This window comes from Rhynchophorus ferrugineus, unplaced genomic scaffold (assembly GCF_030347505.1).
Source record: "Rhynchophorus ferrugineus isolate W39M unplaced genomic scaffold, kcgeb_rfMv2 rfM2, whole genome shotgun sequence".
Lineage (NCBI taxonomy): Eukaryota > Metazoa > Arthropoda > Insecta > Coleoptera > Curculionidae > Rhynchophorus > Rhynchophorus ferrugineus.
Window position 1 is genome coordinate 10,661,531 of NW_027472581.1, and position 27,320 is coordinate 10,688,850.

A 27,320-nucleotide genomic window follows, 5' to 3' on the forward strand; every position below is an offset into this window, starting at 1 on the left:
TTTCTTATTCATTTCATATGAAGGATATCGAAATAAAAAAGATCGAAATCGTATCTTCAGAGAAAAAAGTTACATTGTTTCGTTTAAAACGCCGAATTAACAATAGTTTAAAGTTTAACATAAATATTTTATTTTGAACCAATTCTTGAATTATATTAAACCATACAGTTTCAAAAAAATATATTTTCTTAGACCGCTTATTTTTCTTAGTCACACTTATTGAATAGTGATATAATATTACTGGTTATGATTATTAATTACATCTGGAATTCAAATTATTTAACATCGACTGTTAAGTATTTGTTCAAGTCAAAGAAACTTTTCATGAGGTTATTTAACTTATTAAAATATGTTTGTCAATTTGATCTAAACGAAGGACATTCGTAAACTCGTACAATGGTCCAATGTGTTGGAGGTATGCAAGATTTACATTCAAAAAATTTCCGAGTAAATATTAATGACTACACAAATTCTTAAATACATTCCGCTGCTCTTTTTTTATGAAATCCAAACAAATAATTTCCGACAATGGTTATCTAACATTCGCGCTTGTGCTCTAAGTGGTTTCTTTGCTCAGATGATTTTGTACTTTAATTCTATCTTTGCCTACGAGATATTATTAAGTTATTTTATTAAATTTCCGTGTTGTTTAAATAATAGATACATTACTAATATCAACATTATTCTCATTTAGTAATCTACATATCAACTGGTATAACTTTAAGATATATTTTGCATTTTTTGTAGGGACAACAAATTCTGTAATTGTACAACAATGCAATGTAACTGTGCAACGTATCTGATTTACCGGATTCACCTGTCAAAGGAAAACATAACAAATTTTGAAAACTTCGTCTTGATATAGAATAACTAAATTAGAGAATATCAAGAATCATCTGTTTACAAGGTACCTTTCAGATTCATAATATAAAGTAGTATTGGGAACTATCGACTGAAATCGACTATCGACTGTTTAGTTAGAGTGTTTCAGGCGCTATTTTTGGTTCGACTAGTCTTACTAGAGACTGTTTTCAGTCGCTATTTTTGGTCCGACTGATTTTGTTACTATTTACTATCGACTGTTTCAGTTGTGTACTTTTTGGTTACTATTTTTGGTTCTACTAGTTTCATTCGACTGATTTTGAACATTCTGGCTTTGTCGTCCTAGCCGCGACTTTGACAAAAATGTACCCAATTTATACTTACATAGATTTATACGTAATATATATTGTTTATGATTGTTTGGTAGTTTGCTTGTAAATAACAATATATTGAATATTAATATAGCACCATTTTGGAGCCATATATTTAAAGAAAAAAATGATTAAAATTGTGCATGATAAATAGTAAAATATTTTGGACTATTTTTATGGCAATAATAGGTAATATTTCAATTATTCTCTAGATTTTTGTTTAAAAATATTTCCGTTCAATAATAAATAAAGCACTTATATCATTTAGATTATTTTTAATTATGCCATGAATTAGTTTTTTTTATAATTAGGTATATGTTTAAGTTCTATTGTATTGTCTATATTTATTATAGTATGTTATTTGAAAATAGCAATTAACATATTAAAATACGATAAAATATATGTGGGGTATTATTGCATTTCATAGAAAAATTCCATTAATTTTTACAAATTTGCAGAACATTCAAATATAAAGGTAATTCTAATTATGTAATTTTAAAGTTATATTCTACCGCTGGCAAATATAAGCACATATAAAATAACTGCTCAATTATCTCCGTCCTTTCCTCTCCCAATTTATACAGGAAGGGGTTCGCACATCATCCTCTGACATCACGAATTGAACAAAACATTCGAACCATGCATTTGACTGAAAATGGTAATTACTATATTCAGTCGCTAGTTTTTTGACTATCGACTGTTTCGACTGTTTTGTGACTATCGATTATTTCGACCATTTTCACTCGATAGTTCCCAACGCTAATATAAATGTTAACCAAACCATTTCAAATTTGAAGATTTTCAATTACTGCTAAGAAGAATTATTCTTGCTTTAGAAATAATAGAAATTGATATGTTTCTGGAGACATAGTATATCATTGTACCAGAGGTAACTGTAAAAGCCATTACGATTCTTATATATAGATTTATTGGTATTAGCAAATAATAGAAGACCAATGAATGCAAGGGCAAGATGCAAAAATATCAGACAAAATAATATCTTGAAATAAATAAATTTACTGTCAAGAAACAAAATATAATAATAGTACATTACAGCTACTGTTTTAGTGGTCGTTTTATTTATAAACTTATGTCAAGAAATTAAGATATTTTTCTCTTATTAAATCATCCTGCTACATTTATTGTTTTTCATTACATATTTTAGGTGAAGAGTATAGAGTAAAAGATAAATGTGATATGAATATATATATATAAAGGAGTGTAAATATGCAACAAAATTGAAACAATTTACATAATTTGCGTGAAAGAAACACATAAGACAAATAGAAGATATTTTTTATTATTCACTGTAATTTATGTTATAAAATATGTAACTATGTTGAATTAATAAACCTTGTTAATTATTTGAATCAATTATTTTATTTATTTACTTAATATACATAACTTTCAAAAACCCAATAGTTCATTAAATGATACTTATTACAATCATTAAATATATATTTTTCTGACATACATACTAACGTCAAGGAACAATTCAAAATTGTTTTATTCACACATTCCCTATGAATAATCTTATATAATCGTACTTATATGCGATGGTCTGATTCACAGAATTTTAGTAACTATATGAATTAATACGATGACATATACTGCTCTTTCATATATTCTATTTTACTCTGTTTACCTTCAATCAGTAAGTTAATAAATAATAAATAAATGATATAAATTAATATAACTTTCTAAATTCTAAAACTAAGTGCCCATTTTTTTCGTCGTTTTAATATTACTATGATAACGTAGAAACATATATTACTTTAATTAATATCATATATCATACATACATATATAATTTTCAAATTATTCTATTTACTCTTATGTAAAAAACATTAAGATTAAAATATTAAAATATGGTCGAATTTTGAGCACTGGCTGATCAGTAGTCATTATAATAATGAATTACCTACCTACAAGTACCATCACCATACTTTCTAATACCTTTAACAATCATGTTTAATATAATGAATAATTTCATCAACTCTCTGCTCTGATTTATTTATTTCTTACAAAATTTTTACAATTTTAAATTAGTAACAATTTAAATAAATGTTGTGAACTAATTTTAATGTTTCTTTTTTGAATATCAACACTTTAAATCTTCTTGTAACTGACGATCATTTTTCCGTTAAAATATTCAGTACATAACTACATAGCAGCCAATCTAATTGGTTAGGAATCAAAATGCTCTTCCTGAACGCCACTATGCACTACTGTATTTAAAAGTATGAATCGTTTTAACTCCACAGAATCTCTCAAATCAGCAAACTAAAACTAAATCAATGAAAACCTTAGAGGTAAAGACAAGAAAAAAAAATCCGCTAAAGTTAAATTTCCAAAAAATTACTAAATTTCATTTTATTTATTACAAGCTCTCAGATGATATGAAAAATATGAAAAGATGATAAAAAGAATTATAAAAGAGAGTAGAGCCAGAATCCTCTATCCCTCAAAGTGAGACAGATGTTTAAATTTACCTGAACAAGTTGAGCAACACTTTCCAGGCTCCGGTGGCAAAGGGTTTGCGCATGGTGTATGGCATCGCATTTCGGAAATCGTAATAATACTTGCTTCACATCTTATAATATTGCAAGGATTCGCGGGATCGGTCCATTCCGTGTGACTGTCATAGTATCTCCCGTTGTAATAACATCCTGAAAATATCATATACTTATTATATTAAGTCATACTATTCCTGAATCATAAATACTAAATTATTAGCCACAAAATTTATAAAAATAATGTATTTCATATTACCCTATTGAGTTGTTTTCCAGATACTATTAATTTTCAAACAATAAATATAATATGTTATGTGTTATTACTGTAGTTCTTGTACCAATACCATGTACCAATAAAAATTACACACAAATTATACAAAAAGGTAATACCCAAATACTTACAAATAATAAAACTAGAAACTGGATGCACAGTTTTTAACATTTCGATAGAGCATATAAAAGAATAAGATAAATCAAAATACACTAAGATCAGGAAGACGAATATTGTTAGATTTTGCAGAGGAAAACGATGTTGTTTAGTTATAATAGTTAAAATAGCTGAAATAATTAATATCAGAACAATTGCTGAGTCGTAATTACATTTACTTATTTTTAAGAAAATCCTTTAATTTTAATTAATCGCCTAATTATTGGAGTTTTTGTAATATTTGTGGCATTGTAAAAGAATTGTGACTTGAATCAATATAAAATATTGCATCATATCGAATGTCTAGTGAAGCTAGGTCAATATAAGAAAGGCACCATGGCCAAGAATGTAGCAGGTCGTACCATCGGCTCGTTGTCGAATATTCTGGATAATGAGGGTTCAGGTACCGAGGATAGACGAACCGTGTCGAAAGTTACACCTGCTAGCCTGAAAGGACCCCTTATGGTGGCTATAACTATAAACAACTAGAAGGCCCGAGATCGTTGAATTTTCGAGCAATCCTTAAAAGCCCATTACGTAAGTGTTCTACCGGCGTGAGAAATATTTACGGAGAAATTGGGATATATAAAGGGTTATCTTAAACCAGCCTTCTAATCCACCACCAATAACCCTAGGAGGATAAAACACAATGCATCGACAGCGAGATTCAGAATTACCTAAGGATTTTGCCATCAGACAAGAATTGATACAAATAACAGAATTGACTAAAGATTGTGCACCTAAGAAGAACAACAGAAACGACAAAATAATTAAAACTAATTAAATAACGAAGAATATAACATCAGAATTTTCTAATACAGAACTGAAGAACAACAGAATTATAAAAAGAACAGTCAGAACAGAATAATTAAGTCGCCAAAGAATTAAAGATTTGAAGAATGTAGCGAACCTAGAATTAGCGAAATTGAAAATAGAGTTGGCAAAATTAAAATGAAAGAGTTACTGAACCAAGGACAGAAACACTAAAATAATTATCCAAATAGTTAAAGAACATGAATTAAGAAACAGTCAAGTAAATCAAGGTTTAATCAGATTTAAGAAGAAAGAAATCACTGAATATGGGATTATGATTCAAAGATAACAATTTCCAAGATATAACAATAACAAGATAGGGTGATGAGAGAGGACACGTCTAAAACTGAGTATATAATTAATATAACTGTAGGAAATCTTATTGAAGAGTGTGAAAGATTTTCATGAACATTTGCTTAAAATGCGTGAAGAGAGACCGAATACTAACTGTTTTGCAGATATGGCAAATGCATTAAGGATAAAGCAGTGATTAAATACAGTTTTATCAAGAGAGATGTATACAGGTAGTAACAGAACAAACTAAGGATAAATACAGTGATATCCAAATTGTTCTACAAGGAAACACTGTACCCAAGGAAATAAGATCTAAAGGTAAATGGTAAATATTATCTCTAATGGAAGTAAAATATATTATTTGGATACACAATTAGTAATTGGTGAATTAATGAGTCAACTGTTTTATTGAACGGATTATACACTACGTATGTTTTGTTGCTTATGTTTGTGATATGTGAAGATTTGTATAAAGAAGAAATCATACCTTTGCATATCTTGCAGTTACAATCGCTCTTCTCTTCATACATGAAACACGAATCCACTCTAGGACAGTTGCTGTTGCATTCTACGTATCCATTCTGAAACAAAACAAAACACGTTTAATAATATTATCTTTTCGGGACGCATAACAACGTTAAATTCCATGGCAGCGGCTGTTTCATTAGCAAATACTTTTTGTCGGTGTTTGTCTAGACCGCGAATACTCAAAAATATTTACAATGTTAATTTGCACAGAAATTAACATGCATCGCAATTTACATGTAAATTTCCCGATAAAGGAATATTTCTTAAAGAAACTACTTGCAAATTGAGACGAATGGCCTGCTTTGAATGAAGCACCAGAAAAAAAAGGTGGCCGAGCCGTATCCTTCAATTGTTTAAATATTTGCCGACGATTTTAGGAAGTGTGTATTTATGTATTTTGCACATTCCGTATTAGTATGCAAAAACAAAATAATTAAAAGTCCAAATTTATACATCTAAGATAGAATATGAATAAATAGTTTTTATTAATCATCGTTTTCATCTTCATCGATTCGCAAGAATATTTGTTGTAATACTCATTGATTCATATTGAATGAATTATCCTTCTTATATTACACAATAAATTCACAATAGCTGTTGACCTTCAACAAACTAGCTTTTTTACAATATATTATACATATAAATATATGTTAATAATAAAACTGAAACACTTGTTGTTAGGTATCTAAGAACATTTAATATTTTAAACTTTTATTTTAAGTTTCACAAAACCAAAATACTATTAATAAATCAGTTAAATTTAAAGGTAAGCTCACAAAATTTTAAATTTCGCTATTGCTTGTACAGATATCATCTTTACTTTTTTGGCTAAGTTTCAAAGCACAGTAACTTTTAACTGTTTTACACATTATCCTCTAAACGTCTTCTCGATATCTGTAATACTTTGTGGATTGCTAGACTGCAGATTAGACTTTAAAGTTCCAAATCAAACGTATAATTCTAAAAAAATCCATAAAAGTATTGGAAAAGGTGCAATATTTTGCAAAAAATCAATTGAAAGTAATTAAAGGGCTTTACACGGTGCATTTTAACAAAAAATATTTGTTTTATTATAACTAAAACTATTTTTTTAAATTAATCTCTTAAAACTTCAATAATGTGCCCATGGGCCTACTGCAATACTGACATGTAGAAGATCTCTTCAGTAAGTGATCTACTGCTCAAACTTATAATCTAAATCTAGATACTATTCTACGAGGGCGGTTCAAATATGAAGGAGAGAAACGCTGTAGATGGCGCGCATGAATGTTTTGAAGATCGTGGCTTGAGTATGTGATAACTGAGTCCCTTGCGAACAGTGTGGCATAGTTTTGGTCGGTAGCGTATGTCATGGTCATAGCACGCGCGTGCTATGACCATGAGAGAACATCAAGTGCTGACCGCCATAGCACAACGTATTGTCATTCGTTTTTTAGTGTGGGAAGAAATTAAAAAAACGGAAATTTTCTGCGTTTGCAAAATCAGTTCGGTAAAGAGTGCCTTAATAGGGCTGCCGTGTTTAAATGGGCCAAAGCATTCAAGGATGGCCGTGAAACCTTCGATAATGAGCCGCATGGTCGTCGACCGCAAACCAGCATCACACCAGACAACATTCGCCGCGTAGAACCACTCATTTTGGAGGACCGTAGGATGAGTGTTCGAGACATCCACGAACACCCTCAATATCGCAAAATAACGGCGCAGTGGGTTCTTAAACTGTTGAACTTCGACCAAAAAATTACGTGGTTAAAAGTTTGTCACCGCTTGCTGACGCGATACGAGGGGCGAGGGAAAATATTTTAACGCGAATCGTCATTACAGACGAGACATGGGTACACTATAACACTCCTAGGAGGAAGGGGCGTCAGTCGAAACGAAGACATCCAGGTACGCGGGTTAGGTTCTGTGTACCATATTCTGGGACCAACGGGACGGGCTGTACGTCCATTTCCTACGCACCCAACTAACCTTCTGAAAACACAGGTGAAACACGCTTATCGCTCGAAACGGAGGAGTATCCCAACACGAAGTGCGATTCTTCTCCAGGATAACGCTCGCCCTCATACCGCGCGTTTCACGCTCGATACAATATCTATAACTTATCTTACAATATCGGAATTAGTGTGGGAGGTACTGGAACACCCCCCCCCCTCCTACAGTCCCGATTTATCACCCTGCGACTCCCATATGTTTGGATCACTAAAAGAAGCCCTCGAAGGTCAAAGATTTAATACCGACGACGAGGTAGAGGAGCTCATGCGCACCTGGCTGTCCGAGTTGCCCAAGGAATTCTTCGATACCGGCATCAAAAATCTTCCAAAAAAATGGACAAAATGCGTAACTAGTGAGGGAAAATACCTAGAAAAACAATAGATTTTTTCAATAGTAAATGAATGTGTCAGAGTATTTTTCTAGATAATATTTCAACAACCCTCGTAAATTATGCTCGATCGAAATGCATTCCCAGGTATTTAACGTTCCCTGCTTACGGAAGTTCATAATTATTCATTCTTACTGGGTCAAGTTCTTCTACAAAGGGTGAATGGGACATGGATATAAAACTGAATTAATAAAAAATTAATATCCAACATAGAGATATCGCTCCAAAACTAGAACTATAAATTAGATGATTGATGTTACCTTATCTACGCGAGCCAAATTAATTGGAGAATAGTTTTAGGCGTTCTTTGCTATACGTAATTGCCCATCATTTATCGAAACTCAACGCATGCAGTATTAGGTACAGAATTGTCAGAATTCTTTATATAAATATAACAAAATAGAGTTCGCATAGAAGTCAAATTTGTTAACTAAATTCGAAAGAAAGCTTTAATATATAATAATAATAATATAATTTCTGTACTAAATTTATATAATATATTTGGTCGGGTCCCTCTATAACATTACAATTAAGTACTAACAATTGTTATCAGTGCCATCTGTTAATTGTAATTCTATTGTTGTTAGGCTTAAAGAAAATCTACACTACCAAATTCAACAGTTTTGATATTTCTCTAGTATCATTGGCATTTCTTTTGATATTGTTAATATTTCTCATTATTTACAAAATGTTCTATAAAATATCGATACAATACCAAATATGTTATATAATTTCAAATATCATAGCGCATTCACCATATTATTGTTAACTGAATGAAGAATTATTAACCGACTTCGAAAAAGGAGGAGGTTATATGTCCGGCTGTATATTTTTTTATATATAATTTTCATTTTGTCACACACAATGCTAGATACTGTAATAATAAATGCATGATTTCCGCTATAGAGACATCTCTCTATAGGCGAATGCGCTATTTATATAGCCCTAGGGTTTATATACAATGCATCAATAGAAAACTTAAAGATGTACAGTCCCTTGACGGATATAAGTCATCACTTCGAGTACTATTACGAAACATATAATTTAAACAGTATAAAGATAACTAGGAAGAGGTCCAATGCAACTTCGAGACCTTGTTTTTAAAATTGTATTTTTTTAAACATATGATAAAATTAGAACAGATAACTTGTTATTTCAATTTGTGTACAGATATAGGTATTTAAAAAAAAAATAGTAAAACGCTAATAAAAGGAGTGTAAAGTCATCAAAGGTCGATGGAACAAGGTAAAAGTTAGAATAACATTTAATTTGGGTTTGTAAATGATAATATATTTAATAATTTATTGCAGATATATGGTTTTTCATGCTGGAAACAGGAATCCAAGAAAAAGATTCCAACAAGTGGTTATCAAAGGCTCTAATTAAAAAATTAAATTTTAAAGATATCCTGTTAAAGGGTGAAGAATTTCAAGTTGTTACTTAGTAAATACAAATTTGTTGGGTTTCATATAATGTATTTTTTTAATAATGATCATAAAAAAAAATTACGCAGTAGTTCAGATGTCTGAACAATGTAACCACAGAAGGTAACGTCTTCTTTTCTATCACCGTATTTTCAATCAAACGTAATTGTTATGAGATGTAGTAATAAATAACAATAATACGCTTCGATTTGGATGAACTACACTAGACACACACAAAAAGTAATTGACAAAGTGTTAGATTGGAAATTAACAGATTTGACATTGGCTCACAATATGACAGCGAGTGAATGAAACTTTCTGGATGTGAATTTATAATTCAATACTGAGAATACCATGACAGCGTAATTAAAGCGGAAACAACTAAAGGTGAGTATATAATTAATATAACTGTTGAACATCTTGTTGTATAGTCTGAAAGATTTATTTGCATAGATATGTGTGTAAAGGTTCAGCATATATACTAACTGTTTTGCAAGTGTGGCGAACGCTTTAGGTAGAATGCAGCGATTAAACCTAATTTTATCGAGAAAAATTTACACAGGTAGCAACAGAAGAAACTAAGGAGAAATAGTGAATGCCTTGAAAAAAAAACAATAGCGAAGGAAATAAGCACTTAACATGAAAATGAGATACCTTATTTAGATATACAATTATTAGGTGGGTTAAGCCTCTAGAGAACTCTACCCTACAAACTATTGTGGCTTCTTAAATAACTGTAGTTTCAGACTATATCTGTTAGGTTTCATAATGGTATCCGAAACACATTTCACGGACAGAAATTATTTACGGAATCCAAAATACAAGCTGTATCACAAAAAACACGCAGATGATAAAGCACATGGAGGAACATGTATAATTATCCATGAAAACACAAGACACTGTGAAGGAGAGAAATTCAGCGAGGAATATTTACAAGCCACCCGTGTAACTATTGAAGAAATGCATGGGCCATTAACAATTAGTGCTATATACTGTTCACCTAAACACAACAATAAGGCAGAATAACACTATGGTTTCTTTAACACGCTGCCTGCTGGCTGTAGACTAATAACACCAAAAGGCAGAGAATTGGTCAAAGAAATGAAAGCACATAATTTACAGCATATTACTGGTGAGCCAATATATTGGTCGTCAGATAAATTGACCGGAAATAAAATTCCCGATACCATAGATTTTTGTGTTAAAAATATATTGATACCAAAACGTGCAAAGCTGAATCCTGCTTCGATCTATCATCTGATCACTCACCAGTTATTATAAGAGTGAACTCAAATATTTTCAACAAAACAAAATCACCTTCTTTGCATAACACTAAAACCAACTGGCCTTTATTTAAAGACAAATTAGACAGTTTGTTCTAACTAAATTTATCTCTCAAAACAGAAAGAGATGCAGAAATAGCAGCAAAAAATATAACAAAAACTATACAAGAGACCGCATGGTACGCAACACCTAATAGAGCGACATATCAAAAGTTTAATTATAATTATATTTCATCTAAAATTAAACAAAAAATTGCCGAAAAGAGAAAACTGTGAAAAACTTGGCAACAAATCAGAACAGAAGGAAACAAAAGAAAATTTAACAAGGCCACAAAAGAGCTGAAAGAGCTAATAAATATGGAACAAAATCAAAGAATTCAAAACTCTTAGAAAACTTAACGCTAACTGATGCAACGGAGTATTCTCTGTGGAAAGTGACAAAAAACAAAAAACTCAACAACATAATCCACCCAATAAATTGACAATAACTGGGCTAGGAATGATAAAGATAAAGCGGAAGTTTTCTCTAAACCCTTAAAATCGAATTTTATCCGTACCCATCTGAAATATCCGCAACAGAAAAAAATAATATAGTTGACTTTCTTAACACTCCGTTTCAAATGGATCTGCCACATAAGAAATTTACTGTTGATTAACTATGATTCTTAAATCTGGGAAAAAAGTCAGAAGATGTCTCCTCTTATCGTCCTGTAAGCCTGTTACCTGTCATCTCAAAATTTTCGAAAAACTATACATTAAGAGCAGATACAAATTCATAGCAGAAGAGAGAAATATTATTCCAGACCATCAATTTGGCTTCCGTAATAAACACGGAGGAACAACAGAACAAATACATAGAATAGTCAACCAAATTAACAAAAACGTAAATGATAAAAAATATAGCTGCATTTCTTGATATTTCTCACGCCTTCGACAAGGTGTGGCACACTGGACTGCACGTTAAATTGACCCACAGCCATACCTACAGCCCATATATACGGATGTTCCGCAGGACAGTATTCTCGGCTCATTGTTATATCTTATATATACAGCTGACCTACCGACCTCAAGAAACTCTACTGTTGCAACATATGCTGACGAATCTGCGGTTTTATCATCATACGAGGATCCAATATCTGCCACAAAAAACCTCCGACTTCATCTTAACATCATCATAAACTTCATCTTCATAAAATCGAATTGTAGTTGAAAACGTGGCATATCAAAGCAAATGAGACAAAATCTACCCTATCCTACCTAGTAAAATTAAATAATTCTGAACTTCCGCAAGCAGACAATGTTAGATATCTGGTAATGCATTTTGATCGACGTCTGACTTGGAAGAAACATATAGTGACAAAACACAAACAGAGCTTAAATTAAACCAAATGTATTGGCTGACAGGGCGAAAATCTAAATTATCATTAGATAACAAGGATTTGCTATATAAGTCAATACTTAGGCCCATCTGGACCTATGGTATTGAACTGTGGGGTACTACTAACAAATCTAACATAGATAACCTTCAGAGGTTCCAGAATAAAGTGTTGCGAGTCATCGTTGATGCCCCATATTCCGTGTCCAACAAAGACAGTTTTTCAGACGGTCCAACAAAGACTGATTCAGGGCGATGTCCACATAGAACCCATAACGAGTGTGATTACTTTGTAAAGAGTACTTTGAAAGACTATTAGTGCATCCCAATTTACTCGCCAAACAGTTAAATGTGCGCAATGGCAGTGAAGTGCGTAGGCTCAAACGTAAACTACCATACGAACCGATTAATGGACACATAGAGTGAAATTTAATAATGTCTAGATTAACTTTATAGAATAGACTTTAAAATAGGTTATAATAGTATCTAGAATAAGATTTTGATTATAAGTTGTACAGTAGATCACTTACTGAAGAGATCTTCTATATGTTAGGATGGTTATATTACATAACGGAAATCAAACAATAATACTTATTGCCCACGGGTAGATTGTTGACGTTCTAAGAGATTCATAAAAAAAATCTGTTAGGTTATTTAAATGTTGTTTATACTGATAATTAATATTTGCTCCAACAGGTATTTTTGATCAAAATACATGCAGGCACCTAATAAATTCATAAATATATAAAAAAAATATAACCCGTTAACCTACTAGATTTTACAGCCTGTTTACACCAAAACAAACCGCGTAACATTAGAATTTTAATACATTTTGCAAAATTATATTATAATTTACACATTCTACAAGGATATTCCGACCTTACGTCCGTAAAAATGAATTAATTCCCCTCATTAATTAATATTCATCGAGGATCGACCAAAATACGATACATATAAATTTAATTAAAGAACGGACAAAGATACGAGTCTCAAAATAATACCAGGTGTGCGATGGATGTCTTTTTCTTTCTGTTTGGTTACAACGGCCTGGTACTTATTACGTTCGGAATTGAAATTAGGATATTTTTATAGAGTCAAAGAGATGTATTTTTGACGAGTCTTTCAAGGTTTTAACGGCGGTGGTATTATTAGTATTGGCACATGGAATCAAACGACGACTTAGGTGTAAGAATGATTTCAAATGATATGTAATTTTCCTCTATACAGATAGAAGTAAACGATTTTTTTAAACGATAGCAGATGTTCCGAAAAAGTGCTAAAGAGTTATTGAGAACGAATAAAAGCTACTGAGTGGCAATTTGATATCATCTTTTTTAGTGATTTTATCACTTTGTGATAATCAGTTTTACGAAATATTATGACTGAAATCATTAGAGGTGTGAGATGTTGTCTCCTCTTATTGAAAGAAATTTTAAACCAAAATAACGTTATTGTAACGCTCTGAAGAGTAATCTTTGGCCTTCATATAACTGTGGACCAATGATCATTTAGATTTCAATTTCAATATTGAAGAACATAACTGTGTGACAACTTTTTTTTGTTCCAAAACATTAAATAAAATGATTTTTTTTTGTTAAATTGTATGTGGTGCAAACAAAACGGATTTTTTGTAACACGTATTATTATTACAAGTTATTATTATTACGTATTATTACGTATTATCATTATATACAAGTTATAATAAATTACTATAAATAAATACAGACAGTATGAAAATTTTAAATCATATTTATTTCTTTATATTATTAATTTTATTAAAAAAAAATAATAATATATATTTACAAATATATTTCAATAGAAAAATCTAACCATATATTCTTAAAGAAAATGAGGAAATATTAACTTTTCCTTTTGTTAACGATAGAATTGTCTTTCATTACAAACCAGCAGTAATCTGCGATCATTTTAGCAGTCGATCTTCCTCGATAACGCTCTTCTCTCTGTTTCATATCCTGGTGAAAACGTTCATTTTGTTCGTCACTCACCATTCTAAAAGATAGGGAAAATGGGCATGGAAGAAATTTATTTTTAAAGGCATTCTGCACCCCATCGTTTTCAATTTTTGTAACAAGTCACTAAGAACTCACCAATTTCAGCTTTAAGATTGCCTAAAATTCTTTCGTGGCAAGATTTTCATCGAATTCATTACTTTTTATAAATTTTCTTATATGTTGGCCAACAAAAATGCTTTCTTTTAATTTAGCATCACTTAATTGGTTGATTCATGAAACCATGAATGTTTTATATATAAGTGTGGAAGAATCATATTTTCTTGTGGAATTAGAGGTTCGTATTTAAGGATTAATTTAGCACAAACTTTCCAGTTGTATTCTATGTATTTGTAAAATAAGTTTTATATTTTCATACAGTTCTTTCAAAATCACTGAATATGCAATAGGTATGGAAGGTTATCGGCTGCCATTGCAGAGTAATACACCTTTTAAACGTAAATAGTATTCACACTGTTACTAAGGAATGTGACGTGTAACAACCATATCAATAAAAAACGTTTTTAACAACGGAATCGGGAATTCAAAACTCGTAATCTTATTTATGTTTCACAGAGTGTGATCAAAGAAAAAGAAATTTTGAAATCACTCAGATATATCATCCGTAGTAACATCTTTTATCTACTATGGTCACTACAGGATAATAACAAATTCATTGTTTTTCGAAATATTGCCTCTATTCCTTTATAGTCCCTTTTTTGCTTTATCTTAATTTTTTCAGTGCCTCTCATTCTACTAGTTTCTTTATAATATCTTTGTTTTTGATAGAGGATTCATTTAGACTATGGATTTACATTATTATCTGAATATCGCTACAACCTTTATTTTCATTAATTTTTACATGACCTGAGCTAACTGGAAATAGAGTACAAAAAAGTAAAACCTGAAGGTGACAAATGATATTTTGCTGGAATGCAGTCAAAAACTATAGGTCTATAGCGACAGAAATCAATGTTTGAATTAGTTCGAGTTAGAAAAACTAATCAGGAAAAGGAAGAACACTGGAGGTGGGATATTATAAATATGTTATATAGTGCGACTAACAAAGCACTGGATATTGGTAAAAACGTCATGTTAATGCGCAAATGCGACATATGTTGACCAAGACCAATTTACTTATCAAGAAAATAAGACAAGTTTATGGTGGATTGGTAATCGTTCTGTAGTTTTTCGACATAGTTGGCGTACTTCAACATAGTTTAGTGGAGTCATGGCAAAGTTATGACAGTTGAAATTTTAAGGTCAAAACGTCAGACTGATTATTCTCTAGGTCCGTTAACTATGCATTGTTATGATTAGAAAATCCCAGTTGCTCATTTATGGACTATTCGAATCAGAAAACACCAGTACTAAAAGGAATACAGGAATGGCTATAGCATACAAGCTATATCTCGTAAATTTGAGCAAATGTTTTTCAAATAGTTTGAAGTAAATAATTTTGTTTTTGTTCTACATATTTCATAACTTATATAATTACCAATATACATCCGAGAATGAGAGAATAAGAACTATTGGATCCACAAGACAAAACACTAGAAAACACTGGTGGAGGTTAGCAGCTATCTGCTGACGATGGTGTATAAATATACAAAATGTTTTTTCGATTTCCTTAAAACTAGAATTTTACGACAAAATTATAAAGTTTTGATACAACTTTGAAATTTTCAGTCGATATTTTATTTAAAAACATTCTTATTACAATTTCTACATCTATCTCTATGCGAAAGTATGGAATGCCTATTTTATATGTATAAGATTTCTTGTAACTTGTCAATCTAGTTTTTTTGCACGTGTTTGACCGAATTTTACTTTTTAACGTGACCTTGTTTTGATTAGCGCCTAAGATATCGCAGCAATCAAAGTGGATGTTAAAGATTTTATGTTACTTCTTTAAAGTTTATCAGATAATACAGCTATTACGGTTTCTAATTATTGTCGCTATTGACATCAGAAGATATTAGATCGGCACGAGAGGTATTCGGGCCTTGTATAAATTAAAAGGTTTTAAACACTTCGGTTTGATATATAATTTTAAATAATTTTTTATCAAAAAACGTTTAGGATGTTGCAATTAACAAAGTCTGATCACTGTGACTGTCGGAAACCTTGGTACGATATTCAGTGGCACTTTTCTTTTGACTTAAATATAAAACTAATATTTTTTCTATGTTTCTCTAATTGTACATTTCTAACATCTCTACCGCTAAAGAAAATAAATGACACTTTTAATCATTCCACACCTTCCCATATAATGTGTTTATCGAAAACAACTAGACACTACCATCCATCACAAAAGCTTTATGATTACGTAGCCAATATAAAATTTAAGAAACTAATTTTCAGAAACGTATTTTAAATATTTGTAGTCTTCACTCTTCTGAATCAAGTCTTTGATTCTCTGTCTCATTTAACTCACAAAAGAAGAATCAAAGAGAGTGGAGGAAACGTAATTTTGGTTTTTCATAATAAATGGTTTTAAAGATCCAGCATCAACAGCATCAAGTAATATTATTCAATAACGTTACGCTGTAGCATGTTTTAACAGTAGCAGTGATAATAGAAATAGCTTTTTACTAATCACTACTATTCTAATTGGTTCTAGATTGTTTGACTAGTACTATATTTGTAAAACTTTCTTTTCTAAACAATTAGCAAGGGATATGAGGAATGGGTCGTTCTTAATGAGCCAAAACTTGTTTTCCTCCTTCAACAGGTCCCTCTCAAGCTCCACCAGGCTATCTTACGATCTATAAATGGAGAAAGATCTTTATTAAATAATGTATTTATCATTTGTAGGAAATTTTTATTGGCACTTCCTCAGAGATTATAGCCAATTTAGAAAGATAACCAGACAGTATATTTCAAATATTTACACCACTGAGGGAGGAATATACATTATCGATAATTTTCAGTGAGTTTTACGAGTCATTAAGTCAGGTTTTAGGAGATTATAAGGTTCTGGGTCTCCTTTATTGTGAACATCTCACCAGTAAAAATAATGAACATAGAAGACATGATGTTGAGGCTGATGTGTTTATTTGGCAACTTATAATGTATTGCAGCTCCTACTCCTATAAAGAACTTAGTGGCATCCGTATAAAAAACCGTCACTATTTGGATACTCTGATAGGATTCAAAGAAATGATTTCTAAATTGTTGGTGTGAACTTAATTGTAGTTTATTATATCACGCTAATATTCGATTTATTTTTATAATGAGCAAAGTTTTTATAATATCTTAGTGATGAAATATTTGCGTCCTTTTTAGATAGAGTCTACATAAGAGCCTGCGATTATCCAGAGTCAGGGTAGTTGGGATAGTTTCTTCTTTGGGTAATTCTACAAAAATTAATAATATATGATTTTGACGCTAAAATGTTAAAAGCTGTAAAGGTAGCCCATTCAGCGATGATATCAAGACAATCCTGTATTTTACAGGCCGCAAAGTCCAGACTTGGCGAAGTACAAAAGAAAGTTCAGCATAAACCCGAATCTTGACTTTTAGATTTACTGCAGAGACTAGTATTAGGGGGAAATTATTTTTGTATGGTAAACAGTAATTTCTCCTCACCTAATCTTGATGGAAAATAATTACATGTCTAATTATTTTCCATCAGCAATAGACAAAGTAATATTTTTATATATAAAAAGATACTCAGGTCAACACATAACAGATGAGGCAAAAGTCCTGCTACTATTTTTATTAGCGCCATCTTGGCTATGTGATGTTTAGCTCAGTATCGCATTAAACCATTGTGTTGTGTAGACGTCCAAATTTTATTATGGATAAATATACGCCACAAAAACAAACAGAAATAGTGACAATATTTATTGAAAATAATCATTCCATTATTGGCATACAGAGGAAATTTCGTCAAAAATATCTTAACCGTCCAGTGCCTTACAAAACCACAATTTATCGTTTACATGCGAATTTTCAGCAATACGGTACGACAACAGATTGGTCTTGTTCTAGAAGATAACGGACGTCTCGTAACACTGAAAATGTGGCTCTGGTGCGCGATAGTGCTGCAGAGTCTCCAGAAAAATTAATTCGGACACGTGGTTTCCACTTACATATTTCTACATGCAGTTTAAGTTGAATTTTGAAAAACTGATTTGAAAATCTTCCCTTGCAAAAGTCAGTTAGTCCAAAAATTGCTACCGAGAAATCTTGACCAACGGATCGAGTACAGTAACGCAATCCTAAGGCTGTCTGGAGAAATTGGAAATTTTTCGTCCAAATTAATAATGAGCGATGAAGCCCATTTTCTTCTCAGTGGACATGTCAATAAACAGAAGATTTGGTTTTGGGGAACAGAATCGTCAGTTAATTCATGAAAAATCATTGCATCCACTAAGAACAACTGTATGGTGTGGTAGTCATACTGGAAACATCACTTTTCCCTATTTTTTTGAAAATGACCAATGTTGCACTTGCTGATATTGGTAAACAGTTACAATACGTGATTGAAAATTGTCTTGTGCCTGAAATGGAAGAGCGAGGGCTAGAGGACATGTGGTTTCAGCAAGATGGGGCCTCACACCAGCTCGTTCAACAATTTAATTATTGAATGACGTTTTTCCACGAAGAGTAATTTCGCAAAGTGGCGATTTAGCATCTTCGGATCCAGACCTTTTCTTATGGTTAAATAATTCAAAAAAAAAGTTTATATAAACTTAAAATAATCTTAAATCAAATGTTTATGTGAATAGGGCCCAAATGTTAAAGACAAAATTCGTCACGAAATAGAAGAAATCAAGCCTCAGATGTTGCAGGACATGTCATGAAAAATGGCTTAAAAAAGCCGAAAGTTGCATAGCGAATCGCGGTCACCATCAAAAATGTAAAGTCCAAATAATCTTTCTATGAAAAGCAAACTTACTTATCTTTTCTTTGAGAAAAGTTATAGTAGTAGTTATAGGGAATCAAAATGGTAGCGAGACATTTTTCACGTTGTATCCAATAATTTTCTTTTATTTTAATTAGGATTAATTTGGCAATGTTAAATTGAATTCTATGTTTTTACGAAAGCTGATTTGACGTGATAATGTGGCTGCTAGATTTTGTTTTTCGTAGAAGTTAATTAAAATATTTGTTTTTAAGACATATCACGTCAAACTAATGTTGTTAAGAGTAATAAAATAATTCCTAAAGTAGCATAGAGATACTGTAAAATTAGAAAATATAAATTATTACTAATTTTCGTAAAGAATAAACATTACATTTGAAAAGAATTTATTACTTCCGATGATCTGAGATAGAATTCACGCAAACAATATATCAGCATAAACGTTATTTAAATATTCAAAGGAAAATAAATTCATTACGTTTAAAAAAAAGTTAGGCATAGTAACGCGAGAAAAACTCATTTATATACAATTTCTTTCCTAGCAAATCACATTCAATTAAATCGTTTACAGATGTTCGGATAATTAACAGTTAAGGCACGGCTTGATGTTGTTAAATATCGCGCTTACCGTAACAGAGGTGAAGACCTAATAAAACGCGACCATCCCGGCATATTTTGTTGAGAATAATACAAAATAAGGAAGACGATTTTACGGCGTGAGAATATTTTAACGCTCTTCCACAGTTAAGAACCATCATATGTTATTTTTAATTCCTCGACGAAAATCGATTATTCAAATGACGGTGGCGCGTTAATTTTAATGATCGTGGAAATTCGATTTAGGCATCGAATTCCCACGCAGAAAAATACGGACAAGATCCTATCTATAGGAACATAATTAAAAACGAAAGATGAATTATTGGTCAAAATTATTAAAAATGTAATATTTTACGAACATAATGCAACCAAAGTTTCTAATGAGGTGCTAAACAGGAACTGTTGAACGTCGAAAAAATGACTATTTAATGCAGAAAGAAAACATGTTAACATACCGGAGTGTACCGGAAACTCATTACCGGTTTTATTTCCGAAAAAAACTATACAAGTATTGACCAATTGACTGTGTACGTCTTACCCATCTTTCAGGTAATTTGTTCCATTTATTGAGGCAAAAAACTGTTTGTCCTTTGAACAAAACCATGTATCGAACCATTTTTCAAATCATTGGAAATTGATGAAGTGCTGCTCTGACATTGACGCGAGAACTTGATAATCGAATGGGATAAGGGCTGGAGAGTACGGCGAGTTGTACTGGGTATCGTTCATGAGACTTTGTGTGCGTTATGGTGCTGTAAAATTACTTTGCCGTCTGTTCGGAGTTCTGATTATACTTTTTAAGCAGCGTAATCGGTCGTTAATCGTTTCTTGGGCTACATTTAGCGCTCTTGCTAATGCTTTTGAGTTTAGGATGGGTCTTCATCAATAACACTTGCAGTTTCGCATCTTTAACCAGAACGTTCTTTATAATGCGTGCCGCAAATGCACGTTTTCGAGCACGAAACTTGACATTTTCAAGGAAATATAAATCTATGACGGCGTTACTTTCATAAAATATAACATGTATAGTTTTAAAGCTTGATATCAATAAAATTAAATGACATATATATCAAAACATACCATACTTAAGTGTACCTAAGCATATCAACATTTGCTAAAGTAATCGCCAATATGAACGCCATGTATAGAATATATCGAAAATAACAGTGAATTCACATCATTCCAACGTTGAATTTATTGCACATTGCAGTTTGTAAATTTATGTTGAAGATCACACCGTATTCTTCCTTCTTATATTATTCTAATTAAAATGAGATAGAATACTGTCTGATGCATCCAAACATGTAACTGAATCAGGCTATAAAATTAGCCTGATGGCCAAATGTCTGCAAAATTTTTCAAAACATTGGTGATTATAATTAAAGGTTATAAACTGGAAAACGTTGTTTTGACTCCTTAATTATTTTTACTTCGAACAGAAACGAAACAATGATGCTCCCTTTTGTCAGTAAAATACGTTGAAGAGCTAAGTATCGATAGTATTAAATATTAAGTTGCTGCGGATTATATTGGAAATAGTTTTATGGTCTTGCTGTTGCACTGGATGTTAATACGGACATTGTGACTAAAATCTCTCAAAAAGTGAAGAACAATATAATGTCAGATTCGCCAAAAAGAAACCGTTCACAGGCGAGGCGGGTGACGAATGAAGATCACCTTCATGTTTGTTCTATTCAGAATCAAACATATTAAATGCATGAAAACAATGACTAGTTTTTTTGATATTGTGTTCTTGAGATAAATATGATTTAATGCAATTGTTTCGGGGGAAACTGTTAATCTGGGAAGTATTTGAAACTTCAGGAATAAAAAAATTCAGGAATATGCAGCTTTTTGAGGAAGAACTTTTTCAAATATTCACTCGATAAATAAAAATTAAATAATTTGGGTTTGATGTAATTTATTATGTTATCGAATAGATGTAGGGGATGGTAAAGAATTATTATACTGAACATTGTAAAAACAAACATTGTCTATAATAACAGCTTCAGTTTAGATGAGCTCCATCCATGATGCAAGAAAAAACAAATGTTGGAATCATGAACAAGTGTTCAAGTATTCGAAAGAGGGAGTAATACATGCATATTAAAATAGCTTGATAAGGAAATGTGAAATCAAAGCACAGGGACGAAAGTAACAAGACCTAAAAGTAAAAAAGTAAATAAGCTTTGAAATGAAATAAAAGCACATACTTGGATATAAGATTGATAATTTATTGGATTATACATTCAAATGATACCTCTACATAAAAAAGGAACTCTATATTTTAGATGGTGTGGATAATAGTTCAACGTAAATATAATAAAACAACTCTAACCTAACAGGTCAATTAAAAAGTCCCCGGCCTACCATAGTAAAACACATTTTTTTTATTCAACATAATTCCCTTCAAGGATGATACGATGATACGGAGTGAAATGATGGAGCCATGTTTCATCCATTGTCGCAAATGGATGCAAAAACTCCGGTTTATTACACTTGATCGTCTTCAAACACTGCTCTGAATCATCAACTCGTCGTTGTTTTTGGTCAAAAGTGAGCTCAACCGGCACCCACTTTGCACAAGGCTTTCTCACACCCAAATATTCGTGAATGATATGATGTATAGTTTCAGTTGATATCTTTACAGTGTCTGCTATTTCATTCAATTTCAATTGACGGTCATTCAAAATTATTTTGTGGATTTTTTAAATGTTTTCGTAGGTAACAAAATCTTTTGGGCGTCTTTTTTGGGCAGAAGCTGCTTCACTCAAAATGCTATAATTCACAAACTCATGTTCCGAAAGTTGTCAAATTTATACACGCACCTTTTGAGGGTTAGGGCTAATTGAAACACATATGGACTTAATTCTAGTTGCACCATCTATGATCAGGTCGGGGACTTTTCAATTAACCTGTTACTATTGATTATTAACTATTGTGGCAATATTAACTAGAGATAAATACTTCGATAATATATGCATTAGATGTCCTATTATATTAATATAAATTAAATTTGATAATATAAGTTTTGTTTCGTTATTTTATTTGCAATAGAATATTGTTAAATAAACAAATAAAGTCGATGCGGCAATATTGGGATATTGTGACGTACCCTCACTATTTTAGACTTATTGTATGAAGCCCTGTGAATATGTTGTTCTATTATATGTTTCATATCATTTTTCATGCGTTTAGTACTTTTCCCTTCATATTTTTCATGTGCTATTTTTAATTCGTCAAAGAAAATCCATTATTCAAATGACGGTGGCACGTTAAATTTAATGCTTGTGGAAATTCGATTTAGGCAACGAATTCCCACGCAGAAAAAACAGACAAAATTCTATCTATACGAACATAATTAAAAACAAAAGATGAATTATTGGAGACGTGAAAGTTATGTTTCTAATAGCGCTTTTACAAAATTGTATAAAATGTTGTAATATTTTAACAACATGATACAATCAAAATTTATAATGAGGTGTTAAATAGGAACTGTTAAACGTCGAAAAAAATGACTATTTTATGCAGAAACATCCGAATATACATTAAAGCCGTGTTATGGACTACAAAAGTTAAATAAATAAAACGAGAACGTTAAATATGTAGATGGTTGTGTTGCAATGTCAATATCGTCGGGCATTTAAATGTGTTTAAACAACAGTTTTTTTTTCTCAAATAAGGAAAGTTGTTTTATTTTGCATTTAAAAGATTTTCAAATTAATTTCGAGGCGTATTTCACGACATTATGGTGACGCTAATCTAAATATTAGGTCGCGTTATATGAAACCGTTGCCGGTCCCTTTACATTTCATTTTGAATCACTAAATTTATGATCCAGTATAACAATAATTTCTTATACAATAAAATTCTGTGTCGGTATCTGTAAAAATAAAAATGCTTATTTATAAAAAAATTATTTCTTTATGGCAGCATATAGCTTTCAATAACAATTCAATTGAAAAGTCACCAATCTGACACACAACTCTCAAAAGATGCTTGTATAAATTTGACCGCTGTCGGATCATTAGTTTGTGAATTAAACCATAGGGAGTGAGGCAACGTTTGTTATTGTGAAAAAAATGGATACAAAGGAATTTCGCGTTTTGATAAAATATTGCTTTTTGAAGGGAAAAAATACACTTGAAACAAGAACTTGACTTGATGCCGAGTTTCTGGACACTGTCCCAAGAAAATCAACCATCAAGGATTGGTATGCTAAGTTTAGACGTAGTGAAATGAGTACCGGTGAAAAAGACGGTGAACGCAGTGGACGCCTAAAAGGTGGTTACCAACGAAAGCATTTAAAAAATCCACAAAATGATTTGAATGACCGTAAATTGAATTTGAATGAAATAGCAGACTTTCTAAAGATATCAACGTGTACATCATATCATTCACCAATATTTAGGTGTGAGAAAGCTCTGTGCCAAGAGGGTGCCGCGCGAGCTCACTTTTGACCAAAAACAACGACCAGTTGATGATTCGGAGCAGTGTTTGAAGATAATCAAGCGTAATAAACCCGAGTTTTTGCGTCGATACGTGACAATGGATGAAACATGGCTCCATCATTTCACTTCAAGTCTAATCGACACTCATCCGAGTGAACTGCACACGATGAACCCGCTCCAATACGTGGGAAAACGCAACAGTCCGCTGTCAAGGTTATGGCGTCTGTATTTTGGGATGCGCATGGAATAATTTTCATTAAATACCTTGAAAAATGAAGGACCTCAACAGCGACTATTACATAACATTATTGGACCGTTTGAAGGACGAAATCGGCGAAAACACCCGCATTTAAAGAAATAGAAAGTGCCGCTTCACGAAGACAATGCACCGTGTCACAAGTCAGTGAAAACGATGGCAAAAAGCCATGAATTGGGCTTCAAATTGCTTCCTCATTCACTGTATTCTCCAGATCTGGCCCCCAGCGACTATTTCCTGTTCTCAGATCACAAAAGAGTGCTCGTTGGGAGGACATTTTCGTCGAATGAATAGGCGATCGCCGAAACTGAGGCCTATTTTGAACCAAAGGACAAATCGTGCTACAAAAATGGTATTGAAAAGTTGGAGGGTCACTATAATTAGTGTATAACTCATGAAGGGAATTATGTTGAATAAAAAAACTGATAATAATCTTGCCAAAAAAATGTGTTTTACTATGGTAGGCCGGGGATTTGACCTGTTAGAAATAGAACAGTTTTAAATTCAAACACATTTGTTTGTATAATGTAATAGTTATACTCTGGCAACTTTATAACGTTAATTAGGTTAAGTTGTTAGGTACATTTAAATTGAGATAGGGTGTTAAATATATGATTTAAATCAATGCAAGAGCCAATGTAGAAAAGAAAAACAACTAGTAGAGGCCGCTGTAATTTATACAGAGGCTGTTCAAAAATGTATAAAATAGCATAGATGTATATAAATGTGTATAAAGTTATTATTTCCGTCCCGTCCCGGAGAATAAGTGATTCGTAACATAAAATTCATGATAAAATTCGACTTAAGAGAACCAAATCTCTGGGTATACGTTATACAAAATCACCAACAACTTCATTAATCATTCATTGCTTCATTAATAATTAATCCTCAATTCTAATACTAAATTAATATTGACAAAAAAACCCGAACTGTGCTCTGGGATTTGATTTTATGATAATAGCTGTCATCGGAATGTGATTTAATATAGTACCATTAGAAAAACCATGTCAAAATAAACAAAAGCATTAATTAGTGCGTGATATTCATAGTATTTTCATGGAATATTTAGTGGATTTTTTTAGATATACTAATCAAGGACTAGAAGCAAATTATAAGCAATATGTAGATGTTATTGATGGTCTTATTAGTAGAGCAGTTCATGGGGTCTAAAATATGCAATAGAAGGCTTTGATAAAGCATTAGGGTCTAATAATTGACTATGTAGAGGGCAAGGAAGAAAATTTAATTAACAATAGGGTACTTTATTGATAGCTGACATTGTAACTTTTTTAGGGTAAAAGATGAGGCTAGGTGAATGGAGGTAAAACGAAATGAAACAGTGGTGGTTATATTATGTGACCGTTATTTTTTGGCTATACAAAAAGAATGTGAAAAATACAATTAGATAAAACGGATGGCAACGGTGCTACCGAGTGACGAGGCTTAGGCAGTCGATGGTGGCACGTCTAAACCAAACGATGGTTGAGCACTGATTCAGTCGAAATACCCTTCAATAACATCCCGGATAAACGTCTCGGGGTTGCCAGCTATTCGTTATCGGGTTCTAGTTGGCGCTGCTGGCACCCCGCCCGAGTTCAACATATGGGATTATATTTCTGGGTATTTTGTAGACCGTTATTCCACGATGTAAAATTCGACATGCCTCAAGGTAACGATGTAAAATTCGACAAAAAAATTATTATTACAGTTATTTCGTTAATAAGTGACAGTGACATACAACAATTTAAATATTCCTCCAACTGGTACAGAATTAGAAGGAGTTTTCTCTTAGTAATTCTTTTTTTTTATTAATTTAAGTCTATTCATAGCTCTTTTATACATACGTCATCAAGATATCTAATGTATTGCCTGCAGTAATTTGTAAATTCGTTTTAGAATCAGACAATATTTTCCTTCTCATTTTGCTCTAGTTAAAAAGAGACACAATGTTGTCTGTTTAGCTCGAACACGAAAACCAATGAGCCTGTCAAAGTCGTCCAATTATTAGGCGTATGCAAAATTCTTGAATGTAGTGATAAGAGGTTATAACTCTAACTAAACTAATTTATAAACTTGTGCCTGTATAATTAACTGTAGTTTTTAGATATACTATAATGTTAAAATAAATTATATTCGAAAACATTTTTGTTCAATTATTTTATTTAGATTAAAAATGTTGTTGTAAGTCAAAGCCAAACTTAACTAAAACTCATAGTTGATGCGGCAACATTGTGACGTTTTGACGTCACAAATTTCGATGACGCACATACAAAAATGCTTTAAATATACTACACTATTGTTTTTAGTAACTATACTAGCAATAGAATGTTTTTCTCATGTTAATAATAAGTGTTTCACATTAAGATCCCAAGGGAATATTAAAATGTTAATAATCTAAAGAGTTAATCAGAACTTCTTTTATTCTTTCAATCGCAGCCGACATATTGCATCAAAGTTATTCTTTTAACAATTTGGAAAACTAACCCTTGAAAAATAGTCAATAAGTGTCTTTCCGGGCAACGGCCAGTTTCAGAAAAATACATAACACTTAACTGTTAATGGTTTTTATATTTTTCTGTAATAAATATTTTTTAAACTAGAACAAAACCTACTTTAAGTGTATTAATAATTACATAATAATATATATAATTATAATACTATAATTTACTATAATAATTATATCCGCCTGTAGAATATGTGTCAAGAAATAATAATTGGAAAGTAGTATAAAATTACAAGAAACGATAGATTTTTCAATTCCAAGAAATTTTAGATTTTATCTTCGATCACATAAGAATTACATAAGATAAAACACATTTCTCTAAAACATTACCTTTTTTGTTGGCAATCCCGAATATGTAAAAAACCCAATAAAAAATAAAAATTCAGAATCTTATTAGA

General features: G+C 31.7%; 1 protein-coding gene across 3 annotated transcripts in view; it reads right to left on the reverse strand.

Moving 5' to 3' along the window:
• LOC143191803 (BMP-binding endothelial regulator protein) overlaps positions 1 to 27,320 on the reverse strand; it is a 374,404-nt gene that overhangs the window by 14,550 nt on the left and 332,534 nt on the right. For all 3 annotated transcript variants that reach the window (XM_076397184.1, XM_076397185.1, XM_076397186.1), the window contains 2 exons: positions 5,731 to 5,824; positions 3,686 to 3,862 (listed from right to left, as the gene is read on the reverse strand). In XM_076397184.1, the coding sequence (XP_076253299.1) occupies positions 3,686 to 3,862; positions 5,731 to 5,824 (271 nt within the window). The remainder of the gene's footprint in view (positions 1 to 3,685; positions 3,863 to 5,730; positions 5,825 to 27,320) is intronic.